An 18,785-nucleotide genomic window follows, 5' to 3' on the forward strand; every position below is an offset into this window, starting at 1 on the left:
AGGGTTATTCAAATATTCTCGACCAATGATAAGTTCCATGCTATCATCAACGGGACAAGCTATATCTGTTTATTTGCTTCCAACAAAATTATATATTGCATGTAGTACAAAGACATCAAGTAGAATGGCAACCAAGTAATTAAAATTCTTCAACCTATTTTAGAGTGGAATAGGGACAGCTCTTACAGGATGAGCAATCTGCAAGGTTAAGGCAAACTTATCTTCCATGTTCGTATCCTCACGTTTAACCCCTTCTTCAAGCTTCCAATCAAACGCGTGGATAAGCGAACCTAACATCAAGTGCAACATTCGTATTGCCAATGGCAAACCAGGACATATTCTTCTTCCACCACCAAACGGTATAAGCTCAAAGTTCCGGCCTTTAAAATCAATTTCAGACTCCAAGAACCTCTCCGGCATAAATGAATTCGCTTTCTTCCATGAGCTCGAGTCTCGGCCTATAGCCCATGCATTCACTAGCACTTGTGCACCCTTTGGGATTATATAGCCGTTGATTTCTACATCTGCTTCGGCTTTCCTGGGCAGTAGGAAAGGAACTAACGGGTGCAATCTGAATGTTTCTTTCACTACTTCTTGTAAGTAAGGTAAACGAGCAATATCCGACTCCTCCATGGGGTTGCCTTTGCCAATTACTTGTTCCAGCTCTGTTTTTGCTTTTGACAATGCCTCTGGGTTGTGGAGTAGTTCTGCCATAGCCCATTCCAGTGTGGCTGAGGTTGTATCACTCCCCGCAACAAATAGGTCCTAATATAACAAGAAGATGTTGGAATAAAAAAGTCCTGATTATGAAACAAAACAAAGAAGAATAGAGCAGTAATAATAGTGACCACAAACAAATGTTCTATCTTAGATTTGTCCATCTCCTCGGTGTTTTCTTCGGTGATGTTAAGAACTAAGAAGTGTATCTAACATATTACTGTTCGACGTCATAGAACCCGACACTTTTCTCTGCTTTAACTGTTGGCTAATCATGCGATCAAAGAGGTCTATAAGCTTCCCAAAGTGAACTGTCATGCACCGCCTTAAGCCCTGGGGGTCGATCTTCTTAAGCACGGGAAAATAATCTGCCAAGTTGGGCTTCCCTGCCTCTTCCGTGACATTCGAGACGATCTCCTTGAACTCTCAAGCTGTGTCAGAATTCGGGTCGACCAAATCCACTTAAAAAATAGTGTTTGATAACAGATTAAGCGTAGTCTTAAAAGCCGCCCTGCCAATATCTACAGCCTCACCGGTTACACTGCTTTGATGAGTTTCGGCGACAAGCTCTTGCACTTTCTTGCGCTGGATATCTTGGTTGGCGTCAAGTGTTTTGCTGGCAAACAGTTGGCCGTTGCATATTTTGCGAAGGTTTCTCCACCGGGTTGAAATGGGTATCCATGGCAAGCCGAACACGTCTTGTTTGTGGGCTCGGAGAGCGTCAGGGATGGTTCGGTTGCATAGGAGTTGGTCGTGTGTTTGGAGGACAAACGGTGGTGTCTGCTGAAGAAATGATTATTGTGGTTACTCGGCCTAGTTTTAGGCCATTATGGGGCCATGAGCCTTGGCAAGCGTGGTTAAGGACTTGTGGGGTTTGTCACCGAGATCTAAGAGATTTCCGATGACCGGAAGAGGTTTTGGACCAGGTGGAAGCTTTCTGGGATTCGCTTTGCTTCTTGGAATCATATAGAAGGTGTGGATGAAGATCCAGGTGATGCAGAGAAATACTATGCAGCTTAAGAAATCCGTCTTTCCCTACGAACTCTGATTGCAGGGAGGAAATTAAATAACAAAGAAAAGAGAAATTAAACCAAGACTAGTACTGCTCTTCCTTCGAACTTCAACAAAAACGTGCGCTTCACTTCAACAAGGAATCATGATCTTAATTTCCCTGAGATTTGTTTTGTTTCTTGCGATATATTCCATGTTTATAATATAACTCAAATCATGTAAAGCCACATGGAGTACTCGTGGAGAATCCAAACTAATGTGGAAACGCGTAGTCTTACAACAGAACCAACAGAGAGCAGCTTGGCAGGCACCGGCCCGTGGAATAGTCAAAGTTAACCGGGACGCAGCATGCCTATGTAATTACGGGGCAATTAAGTTGGTGCGGGAATTACTGTACGAGATTGTGAGAGTTGACAAGGATCCTCTTCATTTTACAGAATGTGAAAAGATAAATATACTCTCATTTTTACATTAAATGGAGAGGATCCAAATTCGTGAGGGTTATGCTGTGGCTGCTCGCAATATAACACATCCTCTCGTAGCTGACCCCACAACGGTTGAGGCGTAGACGGCATTTCAAGCAGTGATTTTTAATTAGAAGATGGGTTGTTTTGACATCTATCTAGAAAGAGATCAGTGCTTTATAAATTGTGAGAGACTATGCGACAGAATTGCTCAATACGAGCAAATACAGACATTTAGTGGAGAGTATAAAATTTGGCATGCAATTTTTTAGGATAGCAAATTTAGTCTATATTAAATGAGATGCCAATTTAGTAGCTCATTGCTTAGTACGAGAAGTTGTCATTCATATTGTAGACATAATCTGGAGGGAAGAAATTTCTCCTGAATCTATGATATTGTAAATAGAGAACTTGTTGTCCCTATATTTTGATCCCAACTTTTGCTGTGATTTTTCAATAAGAATGAAATATGTTAGAGAGAGAGAGATTCATATTCTTAATTTTATTAATATACCATATTAAGATTTTAACTAGGGATAGTAAATTTTGATACGACCTTCAAATCTGTTACGAATTCAACACGCGATATTAATTAAGATTTGACTTGATAAAATTGGAAGGCAAAATGAGAGATGAAATTCTGTGACATTTAAAATTCAAAACATCACTAAAGTATAGACATTAGAGGAGATTTATTGATACAGTTATTGAGTGAGAGAGTTGACTTGCCAGGAATTTCGTCTGCTTCTAATGACATTATTACTAACAATATAATATCTTATTTTTTTTAATTAGATTTAGATCTTGATTCGGTAGATTCAACATGTATGAATGTTAAGGATGTGTTTGGTAAATTAAAGGTTTTTTTTTTTTAAGTGAATTTTGTTTTTTAATAGCACTAGGAAGTAAGAACCGATTGATATGAAGTTGGGTGAGGCCATTGGGTCTTCTTGGATTGTTTGACCAACTTTTTTTTTTTTTTTTTTGTGTGTATATCATTTTTGTAGTACATACACATTTATAATGTATTTTTTTGGGATTGTGCGGCACATGGCATTTGTGTTTAAATTATTTTTTATTTTGTGTCTTTTGTTGGCTATGATTGTGTTATATATGTATATTGTGAGATGTCATTAGAGTAAAAAATATATATATATATATACACACGTTACAAGTTTAGCCAAATTGACTTGGCTATGATTGTGCAAGGTTTTATAGTTTCAGCATAAGGTGCACTCTCCGCACATGCGCCATTATATTATATTGGATTAGTGCGACATGTTGGATCGTTACATATTCTACATTAATTTATGAGAATTCTATTCGAACGGGACTTTAGGACTAATTCAAAAATACCCTCATGAGTTGACCTCTAATACTCTTTTGTCGAATGTGCAAAACTCTTAGAAATAATATATACCAATCATATTCGATCGACTCGACAATTTACTCTTTGTTTTAGCTAAAAATCTTTTTTTTTTTTTTTTTCATTCTAACTAGTAGCTACTCATTTTATCAAAATACGCACATCCAAACTCCCTATTTTCAAAGAATGTGTTTCTTTCACTTTTGCTGTATTATTTAAATATCATTTTTCACAATAATTTTTTTTTTTATTCTCTATTGGAAAGAGAGAATGTTAGAGATTAGAAAACACAGTGTTTTTACATTTGATAAATCGACAATACACGAAATATTTCTCTAAATTGCAAAGCTCATCCAACATTATTTGCTTTCATTTTAACGTTTAGACGGCCAAAATAACATTTGATTAACTGCTGTAATAATTTATGTCATTCTCCATGGGAGATTTGTCTAACTCTACGGGCTTGTTTGGTAAGTAATTGGGTTGGAGGAAATTTGTGTATTGTATAGTAAAAAGTGATTGATGTGATATAAAATTTGAGAATGTTTTATAGAAAAGTGAAAAAATTTTGTTTTGTAGTAAATTTTTTTATTTGAATAATAATAAAAAATTATTGATGTGATATAAAAAGTGTAAAAAAATTAAAATGTTTTTTATTTGATATTTTTTAAAGAAGTGAAAAGAAATAGAGGGAGAATGAAAGTAGTTTGCCCCACACATGTTATTTCTTAGTATGCTTAAATTTTTTTTTAAAAGAAAACTGCATATGGTATAAATAAAGGCCTTTTAATCTATTTTTCTTGATTTTTAATTGTTAATGGATTTATCTGATTTTCAAGTCTTTCTAATTTTTCGCCAATAACTTTTATATATGTATTAGTAAAATTATTTTGTTGTATAATATTATCCATATTTTTATTATTATCACTAAGACTTGCTTTTTAAAGAGAAGAAGCGACTATTTGCGATCCTCTGTCTGTAAGGGTTATAGATTCATAAAGAGGGTATTTATCATGAATAATTTCATTAGTGTTATATATATATATTTCAAATAATTTTTTTCACTTCCGAAGAGACGGTTTTTTTTACTAAACCAAAAAATAGTTTTTGTTCAAAGCTTTTATACAACATATAGTGTAAGAACCGATAAAAATATTCTCAATTCTCATTGTTAACATGTCACATTTTTAATATATAACACTTTTCATTCTGTTTGATGTATGAAACGACATAATTAATTCATATAATTCTCATTTTTAATATGTACCACTTTTAAAAAAATTGTAAGAAATTCTAATCCGGGAAATAATGCTTTGTCTTTTATTTTGGGGTTAAATACTTCATTGGTATCTGAGTTTTAAGTGTTTTTAAATTTAATATCTGAGTTTTCATTTGTATTATAGGTGGTACTTGAGTTAGGGGTAAAAATCCATTTGGCACCTCTGTTAGATTTTTCATCCAAATTTTAACGGCTTGCCACGTGTCAACTGCTAAGGTTGACACGTGGCACTACATAAATAAAATAAAATAATTTTTTGTATAAAAAGATTAAAAAAAGAAAAAGAAAAAAAGGGGTGACTGAGCCACCCCCCTTGGCCGGTCTGGGGTGGCCGAACCACCACAGGGCAACAAAAAAAAAAAAAAAAAATTGATGGGTTTTGGCCCTTGGGGGTGGTTCGGCCACCCCTTGGGCAAACCCATAAATGTTTTTGATGGATTTTGGCTCTTGGGGGTGGCCGAACCACCCCCGTGGCCTATGGGGGTGGCCAAACCACCCCATGGGTAAACCCTCAAATGTTTTCTATGGGTTTTGGCCTTTGGGGGTGGCCAAACCACCCCCAAGGGCCAAAACCCATAATTTTTTTTTTCTGCCATGTGGTGGCCGAATCACCTCAGGTGGTTCAGACCAACCAAGGGGGTGGTCTTTTCTTTTTCAATTTTTTTTTAAAATTTTTAAATTTTATTGTTCTTTAATTTTTATTTATTTTTTATATAGTGTCACGTGTCGACCTCAATAGTTGACACGTGATGAACCATTAAAATTTGGACGGAAAATCTAACAAAGGTACCAAATAATTTTGACTCCTAACTCAAATACCATCTATAATACAAATGAAAACTGATATATTAAATTTAAAAACGTTTAAAACTCAAATACTAATGAGATATTTAACTCTTTATTTTTATTGGCAAGTGATGCAACAAACAAAAGCACAAAGGAAACAAAAGAAAACAAAAACAAAGGACAATAGAAAAGAAAAGAAAAGAAAAGAAAGGGAAGAACAGGACATGTAGCTCGGATGTGGGGTCCAATTTGTTCTATATCAATTCCGTTATAATTTCACCCCGAAAATATATATATATATATTATTATTATTATTATTATTTTTATTTATTTTCAGAAAGAGGTGAAACTAAATTTGAATGGTGTGGAAAACTACACATATATATTGTAAGTTTTTATTAGAACACCTAAGTTAAATCCGTTTGAGAGATTAAATAGGTTTGTTTAATTTTTATTTTTTTTAATAATACAGTAACATTTTTATAACTCAATCAAAAAAATATATCAAATTGCTCTAACAAAACAATATTAGAGATACATTCAAGAATTTCTTTTATCCAAACTTGATTTTAAAATTGTTTAACGGCAGTTTGAGCTAAGTCTAAGTCATGCACGTACTGTCTTATTAGCGATTATACTAATATAATGAATCTACCAACTAAAAAGAAAATTTAACATAATACGAATGTCATCCATTAATTGTCTAAATCTATTCAAGTTACGAACATTAAAACTCACTACTTTAACCACTTGAAGCGCATCATTTTTCAAAATAATATTATTTAAACCTAATTCTTTGCAAAATAGTAGGTTTGTTCATTTTTTTGTGGGTTAGTTTGTTCAGTTTTATAATATTGCAGTATTAATTGTAAATCACCGTAACTTGTCAATTGTACAATATATAGAAATATACGGAAATGATACTTACACATCACAAGCACAAAATTACTTGTGTGAGTGCAGTTGTTATGCCTAAGAAGTGTAAGTATCACTTCTCATAAATATATGAATAAAGAATTGTACTGAGCTTGTTTGGCAAACAATTTTCATTCTCCTTCTATTTTTTTCACTTTTTCAAAAAAGTCAAATAAAAAATATTCTTTTTTTTTCACTCTTTATATCATATCAATAATTTTTTATTATTATCTAAATAAAAAAATTCACTACAAAATAATTTTTTTTTTACTTTTTTATAAAATAATTTCAATTTTTTTTTACACTTTATATCACATCAATCACTTTTTATTACTATTTAAATAAATATTTCACAATTACGATTATTTTTGAAACAAGCTCACTGTTTTGTTAAGCTTAACCAAAACCTTCTCATCAATTCTTACGTACCAAAGCCAACTCTTTTATTTGGACTTTCTGCCAACCGACTAAAGATATATCTAGATATTTCTGAATAGAAACAGCCCATATATAGCTCGTTTAATGAGAATTGAGGAGGTCCGGAACGTAGTCTTTGCCGCCGCCGCCGCCCCCACTCCCCTTAAATCATATTTATTATCGTGATGGGACTTACCATTATTTCAACTTTTGTTTTTTGTTTTTTTCTTTCCCTGAAGTAACGTCATTTAAAATAAACGATGTTAAGTAACCTCATTTTTATTAAGGGCCGGTTTGTGATTATGATTTTAAAAAGTTTGGTTTTAAATAACGATTTTAAAATTTGTAATTTTAAAAAATAATTTTTAAAAGTAAAGTTAGCATCTCGCAAAATTACAGTTTAGTCTTTAAAATCGTAAATTAATCTTTAAAATTATGAGTTTTCAAAAAAACACCCTCTTAGATGCGATTTGAAACATCATATTTTTTGCGTTTTTAAATAACAATTTTTAAAAATGCAATTTCCAAACAATTTATGTTCTGCGATTTGGTTTAAAATCTCATTTATTGTTTACAAAATCGCAATCCTAAACGCACCATGCATAAACGACGTCAAACATATATGTTAGCGTCGTTTCTCTAAATTGATGCTAAAAAAATGACCGGTTTTTTAGAGGTGTAGAGAGGAGGAGAAAGGAGAGAGAAGGGAAAAAAAAAATCATTTAAGGTGTTACAGTAAATTTGCTAAATAAAATTTTTAAAACTTTTTGTTTTAAAGAATTTGCTAAACAGATAAAGCGGCTTATAATAATTATAGAAAGGGTTTCCTTTAGGGCTGTAAATAAATTAGTTTGTTCGGCACCTTACTCAATACCTGTTAGGTTTGCCTTGATCTGAACTCGAACTTGATATTGTAGAAACTCGTTCGTTACTGTAGAAACCAGCTTAATTAGTAAGTGATACATTCTTGACTCGCTCGACAAAATTCTATAAGGGCTCACGAACTCAAATCGTTTAAAGCTTGACCGAATCGCTCGTTTGGCTCGTTAGTCCGACTCGTTACTTCGTTCATATCTCTTGTGTGTGTGTGTGTATATATATTAATATATTACTAAAAATGAGTTATATAAATTTAAGTATATATATTAGTAATTAAGTAATATATGTTACTTAACATTTATATGTGTATATAGTTAACATACCAACTAATTAATTCATAAATTTACAAATCATCTAATTAATTAACATATGCTAACAAAAAGTAATTAACTAATCTAAGGACATCTCTCAATAAATATTGAGACCCATGCGCAGAGTCAGCTCGTCAAATTTAAAGGTCGGCAGTGGCCTTCACCAAAAACAAAGCTCAAGAAATTAATTCTTCTCATAGTATTTTCTTTTTTAAAAAAAATTATGAAAAAAGGATTATAGGTAAAAACACAAACGGTGGGTTTCCCAATAATAAGATCCAATGAAAAAGACAATATAAATAAGAGAACAAACAGTAGGCAATGGATCCAAAAAAAATATAGGTCTCTTAGGCGGTTTACAAAGGTAAAAAGACTCGGTTAGGAGCCTCAAGCAGTAAAGACAATAACCATCATTAAACAATTGTTGCAAGGAAAATATTGACAAGCATTGAACAGATCCAACAACAAGAAACCCAAACAACACAAACAAAGCAGCAAAAAAAAAAAAAAAAACAACAGAAAAAACTCCGAACAGTACATAGACAAAAGGCAAGGTGGAGGAAGGTGGTGATGGCCCGTGCGTGTAGAGGTGGACGTCGGGATGAAACGGGAATCAAAATGGTTACCGTGTTTTGAGCTTGCTCTAAAATTGAGATTTTTATAATTGGAATGAGTTGTGTGACGTCAAAGGACTACATTTTGCTCTTATTTCTTTGAGTTTATAATACAAAATGCTCTATTTATAGAGCTTACAGATGGAATATAATTCTAATAAAATCCCTAATTTAGGGTGATTCACTATCAATAAATCTCTAAATTCAAGGTAATATAATTTTTTTATCAAATGCAATACAATTCTCATCATTCTCTTAACTTCAGGGTAATTCAAAAATACTCTAACACTCCTCCTCAAATTTAAGATGCAAAGATTTTAAAAGCTTGAGTTTGCAATTAGTTATTCTTCTTATGAAGATGACAACAATCGACGATGATCGATGGCGATGACTAGAGGGGTCAACGACGGTGATTGGAGATGTACCATAAATATCAATTGGCTAACTATGAGCAAAAATCAAAGCCAACTATATATAAGGACTAAAAATGGCATAAATTTTAAACAATACAACAAATGTCAAAAAATGATAAGCCAATTATAGGCTGAAATGAGAGTCAACTATGGGTTGAAATGGGCTTGGTTTTGAAATAATACCACAAAAGTCATGCTTAAATCTTTAAACAATACCACAAAAGCCGAAATAATTGGCTAACTATGAGCCAAAATAATAGCAACTACATATGGCCCAAATGGGCAACTTCGTTTTTTTTTTTTTTTTTAAACAAAACAAAAAGGAACTTCAACTTTGGTTTCTGAACCATCACACTCATCATGAAGAACTGCAGAGATATCTTTTTTTTTTTTTTTTTAATAAAATCAAAAGAAAATCAAGAACAAAACAAAGGGTTTTTGGTTTGTTTTGTCTCCAAATGAGACACAGATTGCGTGGGTTGGAATAAAGCTTATCTCCAACTCACGCACACCACTTGTTTGACAAAATACAAACTAAAAAGAGATGAAGAAAAACAAAACAAAGAGAAACAAAAACAGGTTCTCCCCCCCAAAAAAAAAAAAATTAAAAAAATTAAAATTTTACCCCAAATTTTGTTATTTTTTCTAATTTTGCCCCCCCCCAAAACTTTTTTTTTTTCAATTTGGCCCCCCCAAGTTGGGGGGGCTGGCCCCGCCCCTGGGTTCTGCCGTGGAGTGAGATATATATTTTTATTTTATTTTCCAGTCAAATTAAAAGCTTGAGTTTGCAATTAGTTATTTTTCTTATGAAGATGACAACAATCGACGATGATCGATGGCGATGACTAGAGGGGTCAGCGACGGTGATTGGAGATGTACCTTAAATATCAATTGGCTAACTATGAGCAAAAATCAAAGCCAACTATATAAGGACTAAAAATGGCATAAATTTTAAACAATACTACAAATGTCAAAAAATGATAGGCCAACTATAGGCTGAAATGAGAGTCAACTATGGGTTGAAATGGGCTTGGTTTTGAAATAATACCACAAAAGTCATGCTTAAATCTTTAAACAATACCACAAAAGCCGAAATAATTGGCTAACTATGAGCCAAAATAATAGCAACTACATATGGTCTAAATGGGCAACTTCACTGTTTTTTTTTTTTTTTTTTTTTTTTAAACAAAACAAAAAGGAACATCAACTTTGGTTTCTGAACCATCACACTCATCATGAAGAACTGCAGAGATATCTCTCTCTCTCTCTCTCTCTTTTTTAATAAAATCAAAAGAAAATCAAGAACAAAACAAAGGGTTTTTGGTTTGTTTTGTCTCCAAATAAGACATAGATTGCGTGGGTTGGAGTAAAGCTTATCTCCAACTCACGCACACCACTTGTTTGACAAAATACAAACTAAAAAGAAATGAAGAAAAACAAAACAAAGAGAAGCAAAAACAGGTTCTGCCGTGGAGTAAGATATATATTTTATTTTATTTTCCAGTTAAATTCAAGTACGCAAAATCTATGACGATGAGATTTGAAAAGTTTCAAGGAAAAGACAATAAAATAGAATAACAAAGGAATTCACATGACCAATGGATTGCGTTAATCTATAGCTCTGATACTATATAAGATAATATATTTTGGAACATAAAGCAGAATAATAAATAAATAGACACTACGTCCATCAGATGAAGTCCAAAGGCCTATATTTGCTCAAATTTCTTTGAGTTTACAATACAAAAGGCTCTATTTATAGAGCAAATAGATGAAATATAATCCTAATAAGATCTCTTAATTTAGGGTGATTCAATATCATTAAATCCCTAAATTTAAGGTAATATAATATTTATCAAAAACTATACAATTCTCATGAAATTCCTAACTTCAGAGTTATTCAAATATTCTCTTACAATGATAAGTTCCATGCTATCATCAACGTGACAGGCTATATATGTTTATTTGCTTCCAACAAAATTATATATTGCATGCAGTACAAAGACAGAGTAGAATGGCAACCAAGTAATTAATTTCTTCAACCTATTTTAGAGTGGAATAGGGACAGCTCTTAGAGGATGAGCAATCTGCAAACTTATGCCAAACTTATCTTCCATGTTCATATCCTCACATTTAACCCCTTCTTCAAGCTTCCAATCAAACGTGTGGACAAGCGAACCTAACATCAAGTGCAACATTCGTATTGCCAATGGCAAACCAGGACATATTCTTCTTCCACCACCAAACGGTATAAGCTCAAAGTTCCTGCCTTTAAAATCAATTTCAGACCCCAAGAACCTCTCCGGCATAAATGAATTTGCTTTCTCCCATGAGCTCGGGTCTCGGCCTATAGCCCATACATTCACTAGCACTTGTGCATCCTTTGGGATAATATAGCCGTTGATTTCCACATCTGCTTCTGCTTTTCTGGGCAGTAGGAAAGGACCTGCTGGGTGCAATCTGAATATTTCTTTCACTACTGCTTGTAAGTAAGGTAACCGAGCAATATCCGACTCCTTCATTGGGTTGCCTTTGCCAATTACTTGCTCCAGCTCTGTTTTTGCTTTTGACAATGCCTCTGGGTTGTGGAGTAGCTCTGCCATAGCCCATTCCAGTGTGGCTGAGGTTGTATCAGTCCCCGCAATAAATAGGTCCTAATATAACAAGAAGATGTTAGAATAAAAAATTCCTGATTACGAAACAAATCAGAGAAGAATATAGCAATAATAATAGCGACCACAAACAAATGTTCTATCTTAGATTTGTCCATCAACTCGATGTTTTCTTTGGTGATGTTAAGAAGGGTATCTAACATATCACTGTTTGACGTAATAGAACCTGACACTTTTCTCTGCATTAACCGTTGGCTAATCATGCGATCAAAGAGGTCTATAAGCTTTCCAAAGTAAACTGTCATGCGTCGCCTTACGCCCTGGGGTTCGATCTTCTTAAGCACGGGAAAATAATCTGCCAAGTTGGGCTTCCCTACCTTTTTCATGACATTCCAGGAAATCTCCTTGAACTCTTGAGTTGTGTCAAAATTCGAGTCGGCCAAATCCACCGAAAAAATGGTGTTTGATAACAGATTAAACGTAGTCTTAAAAGCCGCCTTGCCAATATCTACAGCCTCACTTGTTACGCTGCTTCGATGAGTTTCAGCGAGGATCTCTTGCACTTTCTTGCGCCGGATATCTTGGTTGGCGTCAAGTGTTTTGCTGGCAAACAGTTGGCCGTTGCATATTTTGCGAAGGTTTCTCCACCGGGTTGGAACCGGTATCCACGGCAAGCCGAACACGTCTTGTTTGTGGGCTCGAAGAGCGTCTGGGATGGTTCGGTTGCACAGGAGTTGGTCATGTGTTTGGAGGACTTGTTTGGCGGTACCTGCTGAAGAAATGATTATTGTGGCCTAGTTTTAGGCACATTATGGGGCCATGAGCCTTGGCAAGCTTGGTTAAGGACTTGTGGGGTTTGTCACCGAGATCTAAGAAGTTTCCGATGACCAGAAAAGGTTTTGGACCAGGTGGAAGCTTTCTGGGATTCGCTTTGCTTCTTGGAATCATATAGAAGGTATGGATGAAGATCCAGGTGCATGATGCAAAGAAATATTATACAGCTCAAGAAATCCATCTTTCCCTACGAACTCTGATTATATTGCTGGGGGGAAATTAAACTACAAAGCATAGAGAAACCAAGACTACTGATCTTCCTTCGAACTTTAACAAGAAGTCAAGAACGCTTCACTTCTACACGGAATCATGATCTTTCCCTGGGTGGGTATAAAATATGGCATGCAATCGTTTAGGACAACAAACTTAGTCCACATTAAACGAGAGGCCAATTTGGCAGCTCATGGCTTAGCACGAAAGTGGTTACAGCAAGGTGCATGGGTTGTTACATATTCTACCTTAATTCCTGAGAATTCCATTCGAACGGGCTTTAGGGCTAATTCAAAAAATACCCTCATAAGTTGACCTCCAACACTCCTAAATCAGATGTGCAAAACTCTTAGAAAATAATATATACCAATCATATTCGATTGGCTTGTTAATTTGCTCTGTATTTTAGTTAAAAATTATTTTTTTCTATTCTAACTTGTACCTACTCATTTTACTAAAGTACGTACATTCAAGCTCCCTATTTTCAAAGAATGTGTTTCTTTCACTTTTGCTGTTTTATTTAAATATTATTTTTCACAATAATTTTTTTTTTTGTTCTCTATTGGAAAGAGGGAATATTAGAGATTAGAAAATGCAGTGTTTTTACATTTGATAAATCAACGATACACAAAATATTTCTCTAAATTGCTAAGCTCATCCAACATTATTTTTATTTGCTTTCATTTTAGGGATAAATACCCCATTGGTACCTGAGTTTTACGTGTTTTTAAATTTAGTACTTCAGTTTTGTTTGGTATCATAGGTGGTACCTGAATTAAGGGTAAAAACCCATTTGGTACCTCTGTTAGATTTTCCGTCCAAATTTTAACGGCTCGCCACGTGTCAACCGCTGAGGTTGACACGTGGCACTACATAAAAAAAAATTAAAAATTAAAAATTAAAATCTTTAGAAAATGATTAAAAATAATAAAATTTTTAAAAAAAAATTAAAAAAAGAAAAAATGAGAGGGGTGGCTGAGCCACCCCCCTTGACCACCATGGGGGTGGCCGGCCACCCCCATTTTGGCCAAGGAGGTGGCCCAGCCACCCCCTTGGCCGGTCTGGGGTGGCCGAACCACCCCATAGGGGGTGGTTCGGCCACCCCACAGTTGAAAAAAAAAAAAAAAAAAAAAAATTTGAAGGGTTTTGGCCCTAGGGGGTGGCCGAACCACCCCCTAGGGCCACGGGGGTGGATCGGCCACCCCCAGACCGGCCGGACTGGGGGTGGCTGAACCACCCCCGTGGCCCTAGGGGGTGGATCGGCCACCCCCAAGGGCCAACCCAAAATTTTTTTTTGAAGAGTTTTGGCCCTAGGGGGTGGCCGAACCACCCCCTAGGGCCACGGGAGTGGTTCGGCCACCCCCATACCGGCCGGACTGGGGGTGGCCGAACCACCTCCGTGGCCCTAGGGGGTGGTTCGGCCACCCCCTAGGGCCAAAACCCTTCAAAATTTTTTTTTTTTTTTTTTTTCAACTGTGGGGTGGCCGAACCACCCCCTATGGGGTGGTTCGGCCACCCCAGACCGGTCAGACCGGCCAAGGGGGTGGCTGGGCCACCTCCTTGGCCAAAATGGGGGTGGCCGGCCACCCCCATGGTGGCCAAGGGGGGTGGCTCAGCCACCCCTCTTCTTTTTTCTTTTTCTTTTTTTAATTTTTTTTTAAAAATTTTATTATTTTTAATCATTTTCTAAAGATTTTAATTTTTAATTTTTAATTTTTTTTATGTAGTGCCACGTGTCAACCTCAGCGGTTGACACGTGGCGAGCCGTTAAAATTTGGACGGAAAATCTAACAGAGGTACCAAATGAGTTTTTACCCTTAATTCAGGTACCACCTATGATACTAAACAAAATTGAGGTACTAAATTTAAAAACACGTAAAACTCAGATACCAATGGGGTATTTATCCCTTCATTTTAACGTTTAGACGGCCAAAATAACATTTGATTAACTGCTGTAATAATTTATGACATTCTCCAAGTGAGATTTGTCCGACTCTATGGGTGGAAAAAACAGTCTCACTCTCTAACGTTAACATTTCTCTCGCCGCCGTGCACAACTGTAGAAGCTCTTGTTTCTTGGGACATGTGGGGCCACTTGAAACAAAAAGTCAAAGATTCTTATATATCTATCTTCTTGTCTTTTTGTTTTTTTTAAGGAAACAAAACAACCTTTGAAATTCTAAAATTGGTACTTACAAAATATATATATATATATATATATATATATATACAGAAATGATACTTACACTCTTGGGATACAACAATGGTACAATAACAAGATATATTGGGGTGAGATTCAATATTGGGTCCCACCCCAATGTGTATTGTTGTTGTACCATTGTTGTACATTGTGAATATTTTGATCATTTCTCATATATATATATATATATTCTAAAATGGGCTTTTCTCATATCAAGATCGGACAACAATTTTGACCCACAAGGCTAAGAAGATGCCACGTAAATTCCTTATGAAATTTTAAGTTTTAAACCAAAATTTAATCACTTTCTTTCTTTTTATTCTCTTTAGGCTGTTTCTAAGCATAGAAACACTGAAAAATATCATACGTTAAAAATGTGACATTGTTGAGATAACCAGAAAAAAAAAAAAAAAATTCCTCTCAAAATACTTTTTTTTTTCTTTTAAAGTTGCTTCTTTAGAAAACTAAAATATAGTTTTTGACAGTTTTTTACAACATAGAAAGGAAGAACATAATAAAAATATACTAAATTTTTAATTGTAACATGTCACATGTCACATTTTTAATAAATAGTATTTTTCAAACATTTCGATAGTACAAGTTTCATTTTCATAATTTAAAAATCGTAGATTTTCAAAAAAATTATTAAGGATCCTTATCCCATTCTTATGCACCTTCTTCTTCTTCGTTTCTCTCTCTACCCCTTGTTGTCGGACCTGAGGCCAACCTTCTTAGAAAATCAAAGAATAATCATGGACACATCACATATATGCACATGGGTTTTTAATTAACCCAATCTTGTGTTTGTGAAACTGACAATTTCTTGAGAAAAATCTCAGTAGCATGAAACTCTGATGGAAAATCTTTCTACGCTTTGAAGATTATTATTATCAAATCGTTAAAAAATAAAATAAAATAATTAAAAAAAAAAACAATTCAAACACCTCACAAGTAAACTCTCAAAACCTCTTAATTTTATTGTCCAAAACTGAAAATAAAATAAAAAAATAAATAAAAATTCTAAAAAAGAGAAACATCCATTACTTTATCTCCCCTAAGTAATGCTAAAAGAAATATCCATTTCAAACACTTTCTTATGACGTTAATATAGGAAATATATCATACTAGAAAACTTATATCTATAATACAAATAATATGGTGAAATGACAATTTTTTATGCGATCTACAAATCTCATATAAATCAAACACAAAGTTAATGACTTATGGTTAAGAGGTAAGTATGACCAGTTTTAATTAAATATGTTGGGTTACTGTTATAAACCTATATAATTTTATATCTATGCTTTATCGACATAACCCCAACTCAATACGCGACATTTAAAACCGACAATTTTTTACATGACCAATTAACCTAACAAAAAATATAGTAGATTATAATTTAGGGGTTGTGTTAGACTATTTTCAATATTATGATTTATTTAGTTTCCTAGTAAGTTCATTCACTTCCTTATTTAATCTAGGATATTTTTTTCACCATCCATAATCCCTTTATAAATGTCGTCTAGTATACGATGTAATCCACTTTATCACAACTTTAATACAAGTCGAGATAAAGATATAGCACCTTTGTTTGTCTCTACTAATTCTCACTTTGCTTATGTAATTAAATAAGTCGAATTAAAATAGATCTAAATAATTTCATATCCATACTTTAACACCACTCCAACCGGACCGACGAACATGAATTAACACATTTTGTTTTTGTTTGAGTGCTATTCGATATAGTTTTTATTCATAAAAAAAAAAAATTAGAAAATAGACTAATTATGAAAGAATTTCTGAGAATTAAGAATAGAGATCGAGTAATAATACTAACCCGGAATATATGTAATATCTTAGTTTTGTCCATCTCCTCACTTTTTTCTTCACTGATGTTAAGAAGGATGTCTAAGAAATCATTGTCCGTGATAGAGCCGGAGAGTTTCCTCAACTGCAACCGTTGGTTGATCATTCCTTCAAAGAGGCCCAAAATCTTTCTAGCGTGACCTGTCATGCGCCGCCTTATGCCTTGAGGGTCGACCTTCTTCAGCACAGGAAAATAATCTGCCAAGTTGGGATTCGCCGCCTCTTTCATGACATTCCAGATGAGCTCCTTCAATGCTCCGGCCTTGTCAGAATCCTTTCCTGCCAAATCCACCGAAAAAATGGTATTTGATAAAAGATTAAGCGTGGTCTTGAAAACTGCTTCCCCAATATCTACTGCCTTGCCGATTAGGCCACACTGATGAGTTTCAGCGAGGAGCTCTTGGACTTTCTTGTGCCGAATATCTTCGTTAGCGTCGAGTATTTTGTTGGCGAATAGCTCCCCATTGCATATTTTCCGAAGGTTCCTCCACCGGGCGGAAATGGGTATCCACGGCAAGCTGTACTCCTCGCTGTTGTAGACTCGGATTGCGTCCGGGATGGTTCGGTCGGCCAAGAGCCGGTCATGTGTCTGGAGGACTTCTTTGGCTATCTCTGCTGAAGAGATTACTATTGTTGTTACTTTGCCTAGTTTTAAGCTCATTATGGGGCCATGAGCTTTGGCAAGCTTGGATAAGGACTTGTGGGGTTTTTCACCGAGTTCTAACAAGTTTCCGATGACCGGAAAAGGTTTTGGACCAGGTGGAAGCTTGCTGTGAGTTGCTTTGCTTCTGGAAATTATATGGAAGGTTTTGATTAAGATCCAGATGAGGCAAAGCCATATTATACAGCTCAAGAAATCCATCTTAATTTCCCTGGACGTGACCCTCTGAAGAGATTACTTTTATACCAGAAAAACGAAGAACAAAAAACAGGAAAGGACTTACAGAGACATGACGTGCAACTTGAGGGGAAAGGGGGATTAGGATACAATAAATAAATAAATAAAATTATTTCAAATGTTTTTTATTTTTTACTTCCGAGAGACAATTTGGACTTTCTGCCAACCGACTAAAGATATATCTAGATATTTCGGAATAAAAATGAGAATTGAGGAGGGCCAGAACGAAGTCTTTGCCGCCGCCACTTACTTTTCAAAGTCTATTTCTACGGACCTACCCAAAAAGCCAAGAAGCCAACAAAGACCCCAAGTCACTCTACGGATCTACCCAAAAAGCCAAGAAGCCAACAAAGACCCAAGTCACCCAACTAAACAATTCTTGGGAATTAAGGAAGAGATCAAGAAAAAGAGGGAAATACACTTTTCTCACAACCTTAACAAACAACACATACATTTTTTTCTTTTTACAAAATTAATGCTTAAATTTTTACTGGTGCAGGAGTTAATTTATTATATATATATATATAATAGACAGCACTATCGACTGTTGCAGTCATTCCACTTGCTGTTCTACAGTATTATTCTTATTATAATTTTACCATTTTTCTCTTTGTAATTGGCCTATAAATTAGGACCAAGCCTTTGAAATAAGGCAGAAGCTTTTAGACAGCCTTCTTGACCTAGCTCTCCTGCTATCACTATCTGCCTGGTCTTGTTATCCTACATTCCTACTATCCTATTTGTAATATTTCCTGTTAATATGTAAGTATTTCAACATTTTGAAATTAATTTGCAATTATTAAAATTATTGTTTCAATACTCTGTTATATATATATATATATAGTAATGATTTATTGCCACCTTTCTATACAATTTTTCACCACTTTCCTTATGTGGTAAGGTGGTCTTATCTGACTTGCGTGGAGCAAAATTTTTGCGTAAGTTTGAAATTTATCCGACAAAAATAAGTACACAAAATAACCTTCCTAGCTT

The 18,785-nt window shown here is 34.7% G+C and overlaps 1 protein-coding gene and 1 pseudogene across 1 annotated transcript; both read right to left on the bottom strand.

The window, feature by feature from the left end:
* Positions 1-27: 27 nt before the first annotated feature.
* Positions 28-2,303, bottom strand: LOC133854576 (geraniol 8-hydroxylase-like; annotated as a pseudogene).
* An 8,655-nt stretch (positions 2,304-10,958) lies between these two features.
* Positions 10,959-17,838, bottom strand: LOC133853679 (geraniol 8-hydroxylase-like). Its single transcript, XM_062289675.1, has 2 exons — positions 16,866-17,838; positions 10,959-11,826 (listed from the first exon to the last, which is right to left on the bottom strand). Exons 1-2 carry the CDS (start codon positions 17,754-17,756, stop codon positions 11,221-11,223), a joined length of 1,497 nt encoding a protein of 498 aa, XP_062145659.1. The 5' UTR covers positions 17,757-17,838; the 3' UTR covers positions 10,959-11,220.
* Positions 17,839-18,785: the final 947 nt, after the last annotated feature.

This window comes from Alnus glutinosa, chromosome 13 (genome assembly GCF_958979055.1).
Source record: "Alnus glutinosa chromosome 13, dhAlnGlut1.1, whole genome shotgun sequence".
In the NCBI taxonomy this organism is placed as follows: domain Eukaryota; kingdom Viridiplantae; phylum Streptophyta; class Magnoliopsida; order Fagales; family Betulaceae; genus Alnus; species Alnus glutinosa.

Coding starts and splice junctions, on each gene's coding strand:
- LOC133853679 (XM_062289675.1), bottom strand. CDS start 17,756: ATGGATTTCTTGAGCTGTATAATATGGCTTTGCCTCATCTGGATCTTA. Junction 11,827..16,865: donor AGATATTACATATATTCCGG/GTTAGTATTATT, acceptor TTGTTATATTAG/GACCTATTTATTGCGGGGAC.